Source organism: Bidens hawaiensis, unplaced genomic scaffold, assembly GCF_021521415.1.
Source record: "Bidens hawaiensis isolate Kalapana, Puna unplaced genomic scaffold, B.hawaiensis_p1.1 tig00045393_1, whole genome shotgun sequence".
Classification (NCBI taxonomy): Eukaryota; Viridiplantae; Streptophyta; class Magnoliopsida; order Asterales; family Asteraceae; genus Bidens; species Bidens hawaiensis.
Window position 1 is genome coordinate 59,575 of NW_027505938.1, and position 15,615 is coordinate 75,189.

The window sequence follows — 15,615 nt, forward strand, 5'->3', positions numbered from 1 at the left end:
TGGATGGAATAAATGGTGGAGGGGTGATTAGGGAAATTTTTAATGAAGGAACAAGATTGAATAGTGGATATGGTGATGAAGTTGATTGTGATGTAACGGAATCAGATGTTGTGAATGTAAGTTGGTATAAATTCATTACTGAAATTAAATTGTTTCCAAGTTATAAAAATTATAAATAGTTGAATACTTTTCATATATGTGATGAAGGTGCAGGTGCACCATTATAGTGAATTAATTTTTTTTATTAGTTTAATGTTTTAAACTACCTAGATTATGATGTTTTTTGTATCATACGTCTTAGCGGTTGGGGAAAATAATTTTATGTATGACATTATAGGATGTTTATGCTTTGCTTTGAATGTGCATGTTTGCTTTATAATTTGAGTGTTAATGTACGACAGTGTAGGATGTGAAACGTTGTTGTATTGTAGTGTAGGTTTAGGATTTTTTTTGGGTACTGTTTTTGTTTTGCAGTTTATGTCAAGGTAGGTATATTATTAAGTATGTGCGGGACGTTTATTTTGTATGATGTGTATAGTATAGACTGCTTTGTGTACTGTATAATTATGTAGGATGTGTATGCTATGTTTTGTGTACTGTGTAGTAGATTTTGTATTGTGTGAATGTGTAGGATATGGACTCCGTAATTTTTGTGTAATTCATAAGCAATATAGGATGTGTATGATATGTATCTTTTTGTCGCTGAATAAGCAGTGTAGGAGGTATATGTTTTGTTTACTGTAGGGTTGTGTAGGATGATTTTGAAACAAGTTTATGTCACTGTATAAGCAGTGTAGGATGCATATATTTTGTTTATTGTAGGGTTGCTTAGGATGATTTGGAAAACAAGTTTATGCATTATGTCGAATGTGTAGTTCTGTGTGTATTTGTTTTATAATGTTATGTCATGTTTGGAATATGTCATTTGGTTCATATGTAGTACGTGTGTGTCTAGTGTTTTTTGGACATTCAATATGTATATTAATTAAGTTCATTTGTATTTTTTTCTCCTTTTATGTTAACAGTGAAAAGAAGATGTAGGTCTTAAGAACACTGCAACAAAATTGGTGGATGGTATTGTTGGAGACAATATTGTTTGCATGATGATGAGGGATAAAAATGGAATGACATCGACAATTTTAGTATGGTGGTGTAGTGTATATAAATGCGTAAGGCCTGGTGTTTAACATCAATATTACGACATACAATAATGTTGTTATAAACAAACACTATTGCCTAAGACATTGTGGAGGTTAATTGTTTGCTTGTTTATGTCTATTGTACTATTCAACGCTTGTTTGTGGTAAAAATAGATAACTTGTGTAGGTGAGTGTTGGGAAACGGAAAACTAAATTGTTTTGTGTGTGTCCGCTTTACGCTTCATCGCTTGTGTAGGGTAAATTTGGTAAGACGATGTGAGTGTTGGGAAACTTGAAAGTGTTTAAAACACTACATAATGTGTTTTGTATGACAAAAGTTTGAGAATTGTGTATGTCAACAATACTTTTGTGTGTGATGATATACTATAATAAAAGTTGCCTTAAAACAATACTGTTGTGTGAAACACAATATTTGTGGAGGTCATTTTAAAGGCTTGTTTGCGTATAGCGTACTATTAACCGATTGCGTGCTGTAAAAAAATGTGGTATATGTAGTTCAGTGTTGCTAAAATGTGCTTGTTTAATAAACATAGGATGATCTGCTCACCAAAATAAACATATTTGATTTTGGTCGATCTCGTTATATATACTAGATGATGATAAAAGGATCTTGATAATTTTAATTTAATTGAAAATAACGATTTCTATTTCCCAATTACAGATAGATTATTTTTTATAAAAAAAAAATGTGATCAATTATCTTGTAAGATGAGAAAATAATAATATTGGTGCTATATAATTTAATTAAGAATAAAAAAGAAAAAAATCACATCTCTAAATGAATCATATGAATATAAAACGAATTAAACTAAAATAATTTTTTCAAACTTAATTATCAAATAAATAAATTAATAATAAATAAATATAAAACTTTCATAAAATTTAATAGTTACCAAAATTAATTTTACTTTTTTACCATTATACCCTTATATTTAATTAAAAGAGAAAAGCAAAAGAAAATATTTGATTGGTTCAAAGGATTTTTCCAACTTTTCACACTCATATGATTTCTCCATTGAACTCAACCATATATATATATAGGGGAAGTATAAAATGAAAACCCACTTGAGTTGTGTAAACCCGTGAAGACCCTATGTAACATCGTTTTTTTTTGTTACACACGTAATATATGTTATTACATTTAATACAAAACATCGAAAAATCAAAAAAACATTTTTTTGCTATTTTTTAACATTTTTTAACTAATTTTTATATATGTTTTTAGGAGAGAGAAAATGTTATATATATGTTTACATTTTTTATTAGCTTTAATTGTGGACCACAAGATTTAAATTTTAATTAAAAACATGTAGTTGAGAATGAGTTTCTAGAGTTTTCACAACTCAAGTGGGTTTTTATTTTAACCTAACCCTATATATATAGTGTGTGTGTGTGTGTATTTTTCATTTCAACCATTCAAATACTAAACAAAAGGATCCAATTAAAATAGAGAGGTGAGTAAACAATATGAAAAAGAAAACAACGATACGCGATAAGTAAACAATAATATGCGACTATGCTATTAGGATGGAGTGTTAAGGACATTTTGGAGGGAATGTGTAATTGGTTTTAAAATAATCCCAATAATTTCCTATTAGCAATAATAGTCCCAACTAAAGGTGTACTTTTTCCAACGGTCTGCCAGGCATGCCACGTAAGCAATAAACTAACAGAGTTAAAAATAGTCGAGGACCGTTGGATAAAAATACACTATACACCGTTGGGATTATTTAAAACCAATTTATTTAGAAAGAAACATATGCTTATTGCCATGTAATGCTGCCCCTGTGCCACATAGATGTTTATTAATAACTAGGCGTGCCACGTATGCATCAGACTAATGAATGGTTTACTTCATTACACGAAATTTGCTCTCAACCAATATTGACTCTTTTTTGTTTGTTATGATTCTCGATACACTAATTACGTACCCGTACAATCTATTTATATTAAATAAATCATATTAATCCTACTCAAACTATACATAAAGTTAACTCACTCAAACTCAAACACCTACTTTGTAGAGTAGATAAACATTAAAACAATTTAAATAGAACTTTCAAACTAATCCAAACTTACTGGTTAATTCAAACTATTAATTCAACTCTTTCACTTTTTTTAACAACGTTTGAAATGACCCCTAATACTCGAGTATCAACTGTTTATACTAATTTTCAAACTCCAGACTTGAGTCACTAGAAATGATAAAAAGTCACCAAATTGTCAAGAATCACAAACCTTTAAAAATCACCCGATTCCTCCACTTAAGTTGTGTTCAAAACATGTAATGTAGGGATAGATAATTTACCATTTTAATTTTATTATCAAGTAAAGTAAAGTACAACAGGAGGAAGCAGACTTTGGTTGACCAATCATGCGGAATTAAAGGGTAAACTGATAATAACCAAAAATACAGCGAAACTAAAAAATATGATGATATCGTTTTAATTAAGTCCAGATTCACCAGACTAGTCTCGATCTCTTGTCCTTGCCGCCGGACGGCCGCCGTCCACCATCAAACCTTCACTTGGATTCGATTGCACACAGCGGCATCTGAATTCCAGATCAGGAGGTTTCAGGGTTTAATTATGGAGCGAGTGTTTCATAAGGTCCGGAATCTGGACGCCTACCCTAAAATCAATGAGGATTTCTACAGCCGTACGCTTTCCGGCGGAGTTATCACTCTCGTCGCCTCCGTCGCCATGTTTCTTCTCTTCTTCTCCGAACTCGGTATCTTTCGATTATTATTTTCTTGATTAATTTCCGATCCTCACTTTTAATTATTGTTTGCATCTCAGGGATCTTCTTGTTAGGGAGTAATTTAGGTCATAATAATAATAATAATAATTCTTTATGCTATACATACATATTCTAAATATCTTATTTTTAATACTTTAGGATATCATTAAATCAACTTGAGTAGTTGATTTTGGCTGTTGTGATAATACTGCAACCAATTCTACATTTTTATCTACTTGCTCTTGTTTTTTCATTCACTTGGATACTTTACTTGCCTAAACTATATCGTTCAGAGTATCAATATCGGCGGACTTGTTCTTTTATTCGTCTTTCTTCTTATTGCTGCTATTAGAGTTTTAAGTCTTAACCGTCAGTTGTTGGTGTTTTAAGTATTAATCAGTTCCTACTTGCTACAATTGTTAGCAAGTTGCAAAACATTTATTTGTTAATGGTAGGAGAGATTACTGAATTATTCTGAATGATATTAAAATTACCGATATCCCATTGCGATAACATATTTCAAAATATCGGTCCTTGACCGATATCTGATTTTTACCGCATTAACTGTGTAGTGGCTAAGAAGATATGTTAGTGAGTATATCTGTGGTTAATTGGAAAACTGGATTTAGATCAAGAATGTGAGCATGTGGTCTTGTATGTGCTGACTTAACATAAAGTGGAAGCTCATGATGCACAAAAGCTTAACACCATTATAGGAAACTGGAGTGATGCGTTTAACAAAATAATTTGTAAATGTTTGGTCAATTAAGATGCACAGGATTTACAGGTGGCGTTGTTATAGATACATTTGTTTAGTTAATAATAGATGAAGTAAGTGATGCTGCTGCTTGAAGCTATAGAATCACAGTGAAAAGCCGGCAACTAAGAAACGTTTATGATTGATGTCTTTGCAGGGTTATATCTACATACAGTTACTGAAACAAAGCTTGTAGTCGACACTTCTAGAGGAGAAAAACTGCATATCAACGTAAACACCTTTATACTTGATGATTTTTTATTTGTTTGATGTTTTGAGCCACCATGGCACCATTGATATGCATTTCTTTTAATTGCAGTTTGATATCACATTTCCGGCTGTTTCATGTACTCTACTCAGTCTTGATGCCATGGATATCAGTGGAGAGCAACATCTTGACATTGTATGTTTATAATTGTTTTATTGATACATTAATAAATGTTCTATTGACATGTCGTTGTTGTGCTAATTTTTTATCTTTGTGTATAATTTTAACCTGCAGAGGCATGATATAATAAAGAAAAGAATCGACTCTATTGGCAAGGTCATTGAAGAGAGAAAAGAAGGAATCGGTGGCCCTCAGGTTAGTGCAACTTTATCATCATATATGTTATATTAATGGGTTGTCTTAATTAACGCGCTTATTTTCTTTGGTCGGTTTATGTAATGAATAGAAGACATGTCGCATGCGTTTGACTTTTATTGCTTATGGGCTATATTTATTACTATTAATATTATGTCTAACTAGTTGGACACTTGGGCCATGCTACTTAATAAAAGTTTTTACCTTTATGATCATGTGACTTGTCAATATGTAGGCAGGCTTATAAATGAACCGAACAATCAATAAATTTTTCGGCTGGAAATTCGTTTATGTTCGTTAATAAGCACACTAATATGGACAAAAATTTGTGTTCATTTAGTTAAATGAGCGAACATGAACGCATATTCTGTTCGTTCATTTGCGTTCATGAAAGTTCATTTATGTTGGTTTGTTTATGTTTGTTTAACCATACACAGGTGAACACGTTTATGACAGTATGTCACGATAAATTTAGATATGCTTGTAAGGCATTGACATTATTGTATACTTATTGTATTAGACTTGTTCGTTTATGTTTATTTATTATGTTTGTTTACATTATGTTTGTTTACTTTTGTGAACTATTTGTTTAGATTTTAACGAAGAACGAACTCGAACATGTTCATTTTTATAACGAGCAAACATGAACAAAAAAATCCCTTTAACTAGTTGTTCGTATTTGTGTTCAAGCTACATGAACGAACATGAACACGAACATGCCCCCATTCGTGTTAGTCCAGTTCATTTACAGGTCTATATGTAGGCCATTTTAGATATTTATTATGTAGTTTTGTTTTAACATTTAATCGTCAATTGAACCTCTACAGATCGAGAAGCCTTTGCAAAGACATGGTGGAAGGCTCGAGCATAATGAAACGTATTGCGGTTCATGCTTTGGTGCAGAATCGGTATATCTTTCTTTTCCTATCCTGTCCTTTGGTTGTACGTAAAGCTCACATAGGTGTACTTTGAGTAACACCTCACGTCTCAACTTTCGGGACCTAAACGCCCCACGCTTTTTTTTAAACAAGTTAGAAGATAATAATATAAATTTCCTTCATGACTAAATTTCTCCATTCTGTTTGCAGTCAGATGATGAATGTTGTAATTCATGTGAAGAAGTTCGTGAAGCGTATCGAAGAAAAGGCTGGGGTATGACAAATCCTGATTTGATTGACCAGGTTAGCAGAAACATATATTTCTAGTCTATTTGGGTAATATTTGTAATGAGATTAGAGCGATTCTTGTTATGATAATATAATGGCTTTGTTCAGTGCAAACGTGAAGGTTTTGCTCTGAAGATTAAAGATGAAGAAGGTGAAGGATGCAATATTTATGGCTCTCTAGAGGTTAACAAAGTGGCGGGAAATTTTCACTTTGTCAGAAGCTTTCATCAATCAAGTGTTCATATCCCTGATTTATTTTCTTTCCAAGAAGATAGCTATAATGTAAGCTACCACTTTGGTGTTCAATATATATCAAGACTTTGTTTCTTGTTTCTGATAACGTTTTGTTGGCTATTGTACAGATAAGTCACAAGATAAATAAATTATCATTTGGAGACCACTATCCAGGGATCGTAAATCCTCTTGATGGGTAATTCTTTTGTTTATTATGAATTCCATTTATACACCTACAAACTTGTGAGTTATATTATATATGCCCTTAAAAGTAAAAAAACTATAACTAAAATATCATATTTATCCATTTCATGAAAAACAATTTAATATCTACCCATTTCAGGAAAAACAATTTAACACATGACCGTTCTACCTTACTTTTTCTTAAAACTTAAAATTTCAAATTTATCCATCAACAATATTAGGCCTGTAAACAAACTGAACATTTAGTGAATTATTCGTGGATGTTCGCAAGGTTCATTTACAGGCCCAAATAAATATATAATGGGGGAAGTGAATATGGGGCTGCTAAGCATCTAAGCTTACATGTGAAACCGTCAAAATTACGTCGTTTTGATTAAAGTTCTTAAAAAAGATGATTTTATTGTTTTCTTGTTTCGGTTTCATCTCATTAATTTAGCAAAACTTAGACTAAATCCTAATTTATCATTCAACGTCATCGATTATTAATTTTTCAGACTTCAAGCAGCTCATATTCTCAATCTTCAATCATAATTTCTCATATCAAAAGGCTCCTAAGCTCATTTTATTCAAAGATGTCATTCTAATGAATGATGGCTTCTCCTTTATGTGTCAACCACCATTGATCTCCACTGGTTCAAACTTTTCTCATGTCTATTGTTCCGGTTTACAAATATGAACAATTTTTGTTGCAAACATAAAGAATAAAAAAATCTATTATTCAGGAAATTGTGTTTGGGTTCATAGCAACAGGTCTAGAACTTGTGCTCCAAAGACTAATTTTGTTTTGAAACTTGTTTTTCGGAGAGTAGTTTTAAATGAGTTGGAGATTTTTAATCTAAGAATTAAGATTGAAGATTGAGGAAGATGATTTGCTTGCAGATGAGAGATTGATGTGATGATAAAAGTTATGAGTTAGGGATTTAACCTAAATTTGCTTAATTGATGGGAATGAAACCGATATAAGAAAAAAGTAAAATCAGTTTATTTAGAAATTGTTAATCATAACTACGTAGTTCTGATGGTTTCACATGTAAAGCTAGGTGTTTAACATCCTCATATTCACTTTCCCAATACCATATACAATTTACAAAAGAGCAAGTCACTTTTAACAATCTTACCTTCTTTTATACTTTTATATGTTAATTGCACATGCTAATGGATTATTTGGTAAATTTATATTTTGTTTCTTTGAATAAACTTTAGTTGATATTAACTTGTTCTTTCTTCAACCAAATTTTTTCTTAATTTCACTCGAAATAGACTTTCTTTTCGGTTGCTATGTACCAGTTAGCATAGTAATATTTCTAGTTAAATCAAGAAAAAATTTGGTTGAATAAAAAACTATGACATAATTCTTTAATGGGTGCAAATAAAAGTTTAATCAGAGGTATTAAAATTGATTTTTTTAAATAATTCTTTAACGGGTGTAAATAATGTATAAAGTAAAGTAAGATTGTTAATCGTTTCTTGTGTTTTATGAAATGTGTAAATATTGCATCTTTATAATAATATTGTTGATTGGTGAATAAGAAATTTTATGATTAAATTAGGATAGATAGGAAATTTTAAAATTTTAAGAAAAATAATGGTATTACAGTCTAACAGTCATTTTTGAATTGCTATTAAAATACTAGTACTGTGGGTAAAGATGATATTTTAGTTTAAATACGTACAACATCCTAAATTGTAGTTAAAAAGTCTAGATTTAGATTACCTTTTCATTAATGCATTTAAATTTCGATTCAGGGTGCATTGGTTTCAAGAAATTCCCAACGGAATGTATCAGTACTTTCTCAAGGTTTAACGTCCATATTCAATACTTGAATTTATATATATATATATATATATATATTATTAAACTTGCTAGTGGTGTATATAAAAAAAGTGTGCACTTTACAATATTTTATCAAACTTGCAGGTGGTACCAACCATATACACTAGTGTTAGAGGCCGCACTATTAAGTCAAATCAGGTATATGGTCAACTTTCAAGATACATTTTTCTTAATGACTTAAAATATATATATATTTTTTTATTTTGTATTTGCGTAATTGCATATACGAACTTCGTCTTTTGTACAGTTCTCTGTGACGGAACACTATAAGAGCCCGGAAGTTGGCAGACGGTCTCTCCCTGGTGTCTTCTTCTTCTATGACCTTTCTCCGATCAAGGTACACACTTTATACAATTTGGCCTGAAATTAATATCTTTTTTACAAAATCACATATTAATATTTACAAACCGGTGGCTTGTACAGGTGACGTTTACAGAAACGCATATATCGTTCTTACACTTCTTGACCAACGTCTGCGCCATTGTTGGAGGTAAATAATATGGCTTTGGATGGCTCTTTGACATACTTGTTTATATTCTTATGTTGTTTTTTCTTTCAGGTGTTTTCACGGTTGCAGGGATTGTAGACTCGTTCGTTTACCACGGTCACAAGGCTTTAAGGAAGAAGATGGAAATTGGAAAATTGGGTTAAGTTTTTGGTATCAAACAGCTGGTTGAAATTAAGAATGTTGGAAGGCAAGTGCAAGATGATTCGCGGTCTTTTTGTTAGAATTTTTAAGTTATTTTTTTTCATTTTCTGTCAAAATATTTTGTAATTTAGCGTCGTTTGACTTGTCTGTAAAACAGACCCCATTACCATTTTCACTTTTTTAAAACTATACCTTATTGACTAAAAAGATTTGTAGCGTGTGATCGGTTCGTAAACCTTAATACCCTAAAATAGGCATGAACTTGTCAAATTCGAACCGGTTATGACCCAGCAAGAACCGATGTAGACTTTCTTTGTCCAAATTTGAGCTTGGCCTTGTTTGAGCTAGTTGTGGGTTCATTTGTTTCATCCTCTGAACATGTTATAGGGACCTGGTCGGAGGTCGGTTAAGGGCCCGTTTCAGGTTAAATTCATGAATACGATTAGTGAAATGGGCCATTCTTGAGTCAACCTTATTGTTATAAGATTTATTCTCTTTAGTTGTATAAGTACTTTGACAATCATTTATCGTCGACAACTTAAACTAGTCGGATGTTTATTATAGATAAGCTGTATCAGAAAAAATAAATAAATATTTTGAGCTTGTGTGAAGATTTCTGGGTCCATGCAATTCCAGACAAAAAAAAAAAAAAAAAAAAACAGAAGAATTATCAAATCATGCTTTCACATAGTTTCTCATTTCTCAATTAACCATTAAAGTTTTAACATAAAATATCATTGAATCAAGACTACTAATGCAAGCTGCAAACCAACTAAAAAAAAACTAAGGTTCAAGGGGCTTATTTTCAACATGTGTGATATCTTCAAGCTCACCACTTTTCTGTTCTTCATTAGTCAACCACTGCGAAAGACACTCATGGATGATCTCAATATTATTACGCGCGGTAATTGAGGAAACACCGCCACCCTTGACCACCTTGATCTTGGCATATCTTAAAATATGGTCAAGGTTCGATTCAGTCGGGTCGGTCACATAACGCTCTACCGTGTTCTTGATAGCACCACACCAGATGGGTCGAGCCACTTTAAGAAACTCATGTACCGCCACCACCGGAAGGCTCACGCTTCCTAGAGCCGACTCGCTGCTCCCACCTCTTGAGTGATAATCCGAACCCCCGAGCTTCAAAAGATTGTACGTATCCGCCAGGTCACTAAATGCTGTACATCATTTACGATAATCAGGTTTTGGGTTGGCATATCTAACCCGTTTAATAAATGGGTTGTATTCAGGTTGACTTGTTTAATTAAACGGCTCGTGTTCGGTTTGACTTGTTTAACCCGTTTTTTAAACAGGTTGGCCCACTAACCCTTTTAACCCATATTTTTAACAACCCACCTACTCAATTAACGTGTTTACAACTTGGTTATCACCCACCAACTCGATTAACACGTTCACAACTTGGTTATCATCAGCGAACCCGTTTAAGACGCTTAGATAAATGGGTTCGGGTTATTTTTGACACGAATAAAATACAATCGTATTTGGGTTGAACAAGTCAACGCATCAACCCAACACAATTGACACCCTATTTTACATAACATATTAGCGGTTACTTATGAAAAAAAAAAATTGGGATCACATTAACGGGTAGTATACCTGCTAATTTACCGTCGCCTCTGTAAACTTCTAACCCGTGTAAACCCGCTTCTTTTAATCGCCTGATAATAGCAACCGGATTTTTCAAAGCCCATGGATGGGCCAACACCGCGACTCCACCCGTTTCACATATCAATTGCACTGCTTCCTCTGCATCTGGCTCGCTTCCACTACACCATAATTGAAAATATACAATTTACTAACTAATGGGTTGGTTTGGGTTATATTTCATACCTTATAGATCAAACAGTTGAAATAAAATAGAAAAAGTACTAAAAGCGAAGCAGGTCGAAAATCACATGATCACCCAGCATGTAGTTCTAGTGCATACAACCTTCTATATCATTTATTATTCAAATAACTAATTATTACTGAAATTTAGTATTATGAAACTAATTATTTATTAATAATAAATAAATAAATAAAAGCTGGTGCGAAATGTTCTTAAGTCAGCTCAACATGTAAAAAAAATGACCCATTTTGACCTGAGCCCGTTTTGATCCGATCAAATGGCTAAAAAAATAATAATAAAATAAAAAAAAGATAAAAAAACTAAAATCGATAAGGATCGAAAATACCCAGTGTAGTTATAACTCCTACAATTAATCATTATTGAAATTTAGTAATTATGAAACAAATTATTTATTAAAATGATAATAAAAAAAACTAGTGCAGAAAGCGTTCTAAGTCAACTCAACATGTACAAGAAATGAACCGTTTGACCCGAGCCTGCTATGATCCTATCAAACGGCTAAAAAAAGCACCGAAATCATAACGGATCAAAAATCACCCAAAAATGTAGTTTGAAACTTTGAATTCTAACTAATTATTATCAAAATTTATAAATTATAAACTAACTATATATAAAAAAAATCTGGCGCAAAAAGTGTCTCGAGTCAACTCAACACGTATAAAAGCGGCTTGTTTTGACCCGAGCCCAGTCAGACAAGTTACCTGACGTAATAAACATCCAACAACATAAAACAGAAGAATGAACCTGAAAGATAACTTACGTGCAATAAGCAGGCCCACCATCATAAAGATACCGATTAAACGCTTGTTTTAAATTCTCAACATGGCCCGCTTCAACCATAGCCCGAGCCACATGCAATCTCCCCGGTGCAACACCATCACCCGCAATCTTTTCCACATTTTCCCACCTAATTGGCAACTTTAATTTATTCAATTTTAATATCATATTTTTTGCTCGCAGATAACGTCCGTCCCTTATATTCGCCAAAAACTGATCCACTTTTTCATAATTTGACGGCCCACAGCTGCTGTAATAAGCCAGAACATGAACCGGCTCTTCTGATCCAGTATCCGTTCTGTTTAATAAAATTCAACAATTATATACATAACAATTCGATCAATTTCAACCCTTAAAAACTATAAATAATATACATCTTTAACCCATTTAATTTTTAATAATATTTCATTTATCATTTTAGTTTATTTTTCTCTGATAACTTTCTTTCGTCAAATCTAACTACACAGTAGTGTTTATATTTTTGTTAACATTCCGTTATAAATTCAACTGAATACAGAGTTGTATTCAAAATGAATTAATTTTGGTATCTTAAACGACCTTTGCACATGTTTTGACAGGTCACATGACTTTTGCAGGCAATTCCAACTAATTCAAGAACAGTTTCCAAAATTGTTTTTTTTAACTTATCATGAATTGACGAAAATAACCTTGGTGTGAAAATGGTGCTGATTTCGACACCGGGTATAATCTTGATCCCAACTTTCCGTGCCGCCTCGAGGGCTTGCGGGATGCCAGCCATCGTGTCATGATCGGTTAAAGAAAGCACTTTTACCTGTTCTGAACAAATTGAACTAATCAATTCACATATGAAACAAAGATTGAATTCTTATCTTTAATAATGAAAAAACAGTACTATGTTTGGCAAGCAGACATTAATCCTAATTCTTCAAAGTTCAAAAACAGTTGTCATATTTTGTTGTCTTGAATACTGAACACTACAGTGGTAAGGAATTAAAGACATGTATTTATGGCACATACCCCACAATAATAAGTATGCTTTCTAGGGTTCCATACACATTTAATATACTGGTGAAGACGACCATAATTTCACAATTTGCATACAACTTTGTCCCCTTCATATAATAATAATTTTGAAAGGTCCTACCATATTTATTTGCATCTATGTTAGGTCCAAAATCAGGTGCAGCCCTATATGGTCTAGTAGTAGTGGGTATGAATAGATAGACTCTAAAACATTTGATCATTCCCATATATTGACAGAACTAGGATAGTGGCCTGTGTTACACACGGGTGAAAATTATTTCAAACGCCATATATAGATGTAGATATCATAATAATTCTTTACCTTGTTCTCTGTAAAACCACAAGATTGAAGGAAAATTATGTATAAATGGTGTGAATGAGAAACTGTTTAAACATACAAATCACTGAATTGCTAAAATAATAGTCATACTAAAAAAGGGAACACAAAATTAGTTATAAATAATTAATTGTAGTCAAAATCAGTTTTTAAATCATTGAAAGGAAATAGTTGGTTATGATTCTTGAACACATTAATTAATGATGTTATGATTCTAGAAAACATCTATTAGTGAATTAGGTGGCAATTCTATAGATGGAAAGCGAATGACTTGGAAGCCTATGTGGACATGCTAGTTGAAGGCCATGTGGACATTTTGTTTTGCTTTAATAGTATAGTAAGATATATATATATATATATATATATATATATATAAACAAATTCTTGAAAAATAACTCATGCATTGAAAAGTAGTGCTTACATAAGGCAACCGGGCAACAAGTTGCGCTGGTAGCCATTTTTGAATATCAAAACTACGAAGATTGTAACATTTAAAGTTTAAACCATAATTAACTTCAATTTTGAAGATCTAACACTAGAATTAAGGATTAGTTACGGTTAATTAATGAGCTTGAAAAATGCATGCTAGGTGTTTGATTCTTTGATGATATGACTCAACAAAGAAATAAGTAAATAACTTGTAACTATGAAACCAAGATTTTTTTTACCTCATTTTTGAACGATAACACTAGAATTACGGATTAATTAATGAGTTTGAAACCCACATATCAAGTGCTTGACAAAATAACTGAATAAAGAAACTTGAAAAGAAACAAGATTAGAAGCTCACTGCGTACAGCTATGAAACCTTATTTATAACCTTAATTATGAAGATTTAACACTAGAAATACAACTAATAAATAATTAACGAGTTTGAACTACACATACCAAATGTTTGATGAAATGATTCAATGAAAAAACAAGAAGATAACTTATAACTAAGAAACCCAGTTTTAAACTTAAATTAAGGGATGTGATTTTCATACACCACCCCCATGCTGACTGTACACGCCTATATGACTCATGTAGGGCTATACGAGCCGTATAGGTCACGCATGACTGACAAGTATACGGAGGGGACAAAAAAAAACTTTTTCAGCCTATACGCCCCCCTATAGCCCTATACAAGCCGTATAGGTCTTCAACTGCTCGTATAGAGCCTGATACAAACAGCCTGTATAGCCCTATACGACCCGCATAGGCGAAAAGTGGTGTGTGAAGATCTACGATGGTGTATGAAGATCTTATGCCTTAATTAACTTCATTTTTTTTTAATAATTTAACACTAGAATAAAGAATTATTGAACATTATTAACGAGTTCGAAACACACATACAAAGTGTTTGATGAAATGACTCAACGAAGAAACAAGAAAACGACTTATAATTGCAAAACCCAGATTTTTTTTAACCTTAATTAACTTCATTTTTTGTAATTTAACACTAAAATTAAGAACTAATTAACAATTAGTTAAGAAGCTTAAAACATGCATACCAAGTGTTTGATGAAATGACCGAATAAAGAGACAAGAAAATAACTTATATCAACAAAACCCTGAATTTAAACTCTAATTAACTTCATTATTTTAATAACTTAACACTAAAATTAACGACTAATTAACAATTAATTAGCAAGTTTAAAACACACACACCAACTGTTCGATAAAATGCCTGAGTAAAGAAACATGTAAATAAACGGCCATACATACCCCATGCTGATGTGCTTTGTCAACAAGCTTCATCGGAGACAAAAACCCATCACTGCAAATCGAATGCGAATGCAATTCAAACACCAATTTCTCATTGGTGTTGACCAGCTTCACCTTGAAGTCATCATCTATAGCGATGGAGGAATTGGAAGAGACGGTGTCCAAGTGAACCCATTCGCTTACGGATTTGTAAGCTTGAGATTGTTCGAGGGTCATTCGTTTCTTGGTGCCACCACGCTTATTGTTATTGTTCTTCTTCTTCTTATTGCAACTGTTGGTACCCATAATAATCGAAAGAAAGAAAGAAAGAAAGAAATAATAATATGTTTGGTTTGGGGGTTGTGAGTGAGAAGAGAAAGAGAATACTATTTGGCTGTCGGTTTGCAGAAGATATATTCAAGGAAGATTACTATTTTTGTATGATGGCTGGCTGACTGACTGACTGATCGCTGTACTTTTGGATGTAACAATATACTTGTACAAATAGCCCTTCAAGGTTTATGGAAAGAATTACACAAATGGTTATGTATTCAATTTCACCCATAGTATTTTATCTTTTAAATTGATTAATTTTATTTTTTACGTTTACAAAT

General features: G+C 32.3%; 2 protein-coding genes across 2 annotated transcripts; one reads left to right on the forward strand and one right to left on the reverse strand.

Annotated features, from left to right (window-relative positions):
- Positions 1 to 3,748: 3,748 nt before the first annotated feature.
- On the forward strand, positions 3,749 to 9,533 carry LOC143616038 (uncharacterized). Its single transcript, XM_077088999.1, has 13 exons — positions 3,749 to 3,890; positions 4,814 to 4,887; positions 4,976 to 5,059; positions 5,159 to 5,239; positions 6,067 to 6,147; positions 6,328 to 6,420; positions 6,514 to 6,687; positions 6,768 to 6,835; positions 8,590 to 8,641; positions 8,762 to 8,815; positions 8,925 to 9,014; positions 9,101 to 9,167; positions 9,237 to 9,533. The coding sequence occupies exons 1-13, from the start codon at positions 3,749 to 3,751 to the stop codon at positions 9,326 to 9,328; spliced, it is 1,152 nt and encodes a 383-aa protein (XP_076945114.1). The 3' UTR covers positions 9,329 to 9,533.
- Positions 9,534 to 10,087: 554 nt separating this feature from the next.
- Positions 10,088 to 15,305, reverse strand: LOC143616040 (uncharacterized). The gene is made up of 5 exons (XM_077089001.1): positions 15,023 to 15,305; positions 12,642 to 12,766; positions 11,957 to 12,271; positions 10,944 to 11,113; positions 10,088 to 10,504 (listed from the first exon to the last, which is right to left on the reverse strand). The coding sequence occupies exons 1-5, from the start codon at positions 15,236 to 15,238 to the stop codon at positions 10,110 to 10,112; spliced, it is 1,221 nt and encodes a 406-aa protein (XP_076945116.1). The 5' UTR covers positions 15,239 to 15,305; the 3' UTR covers positions 10,088 to 10,109.
- Between the last annotated feature and the right edge of the window lie 310 nt (positions 15,306 to 15,615).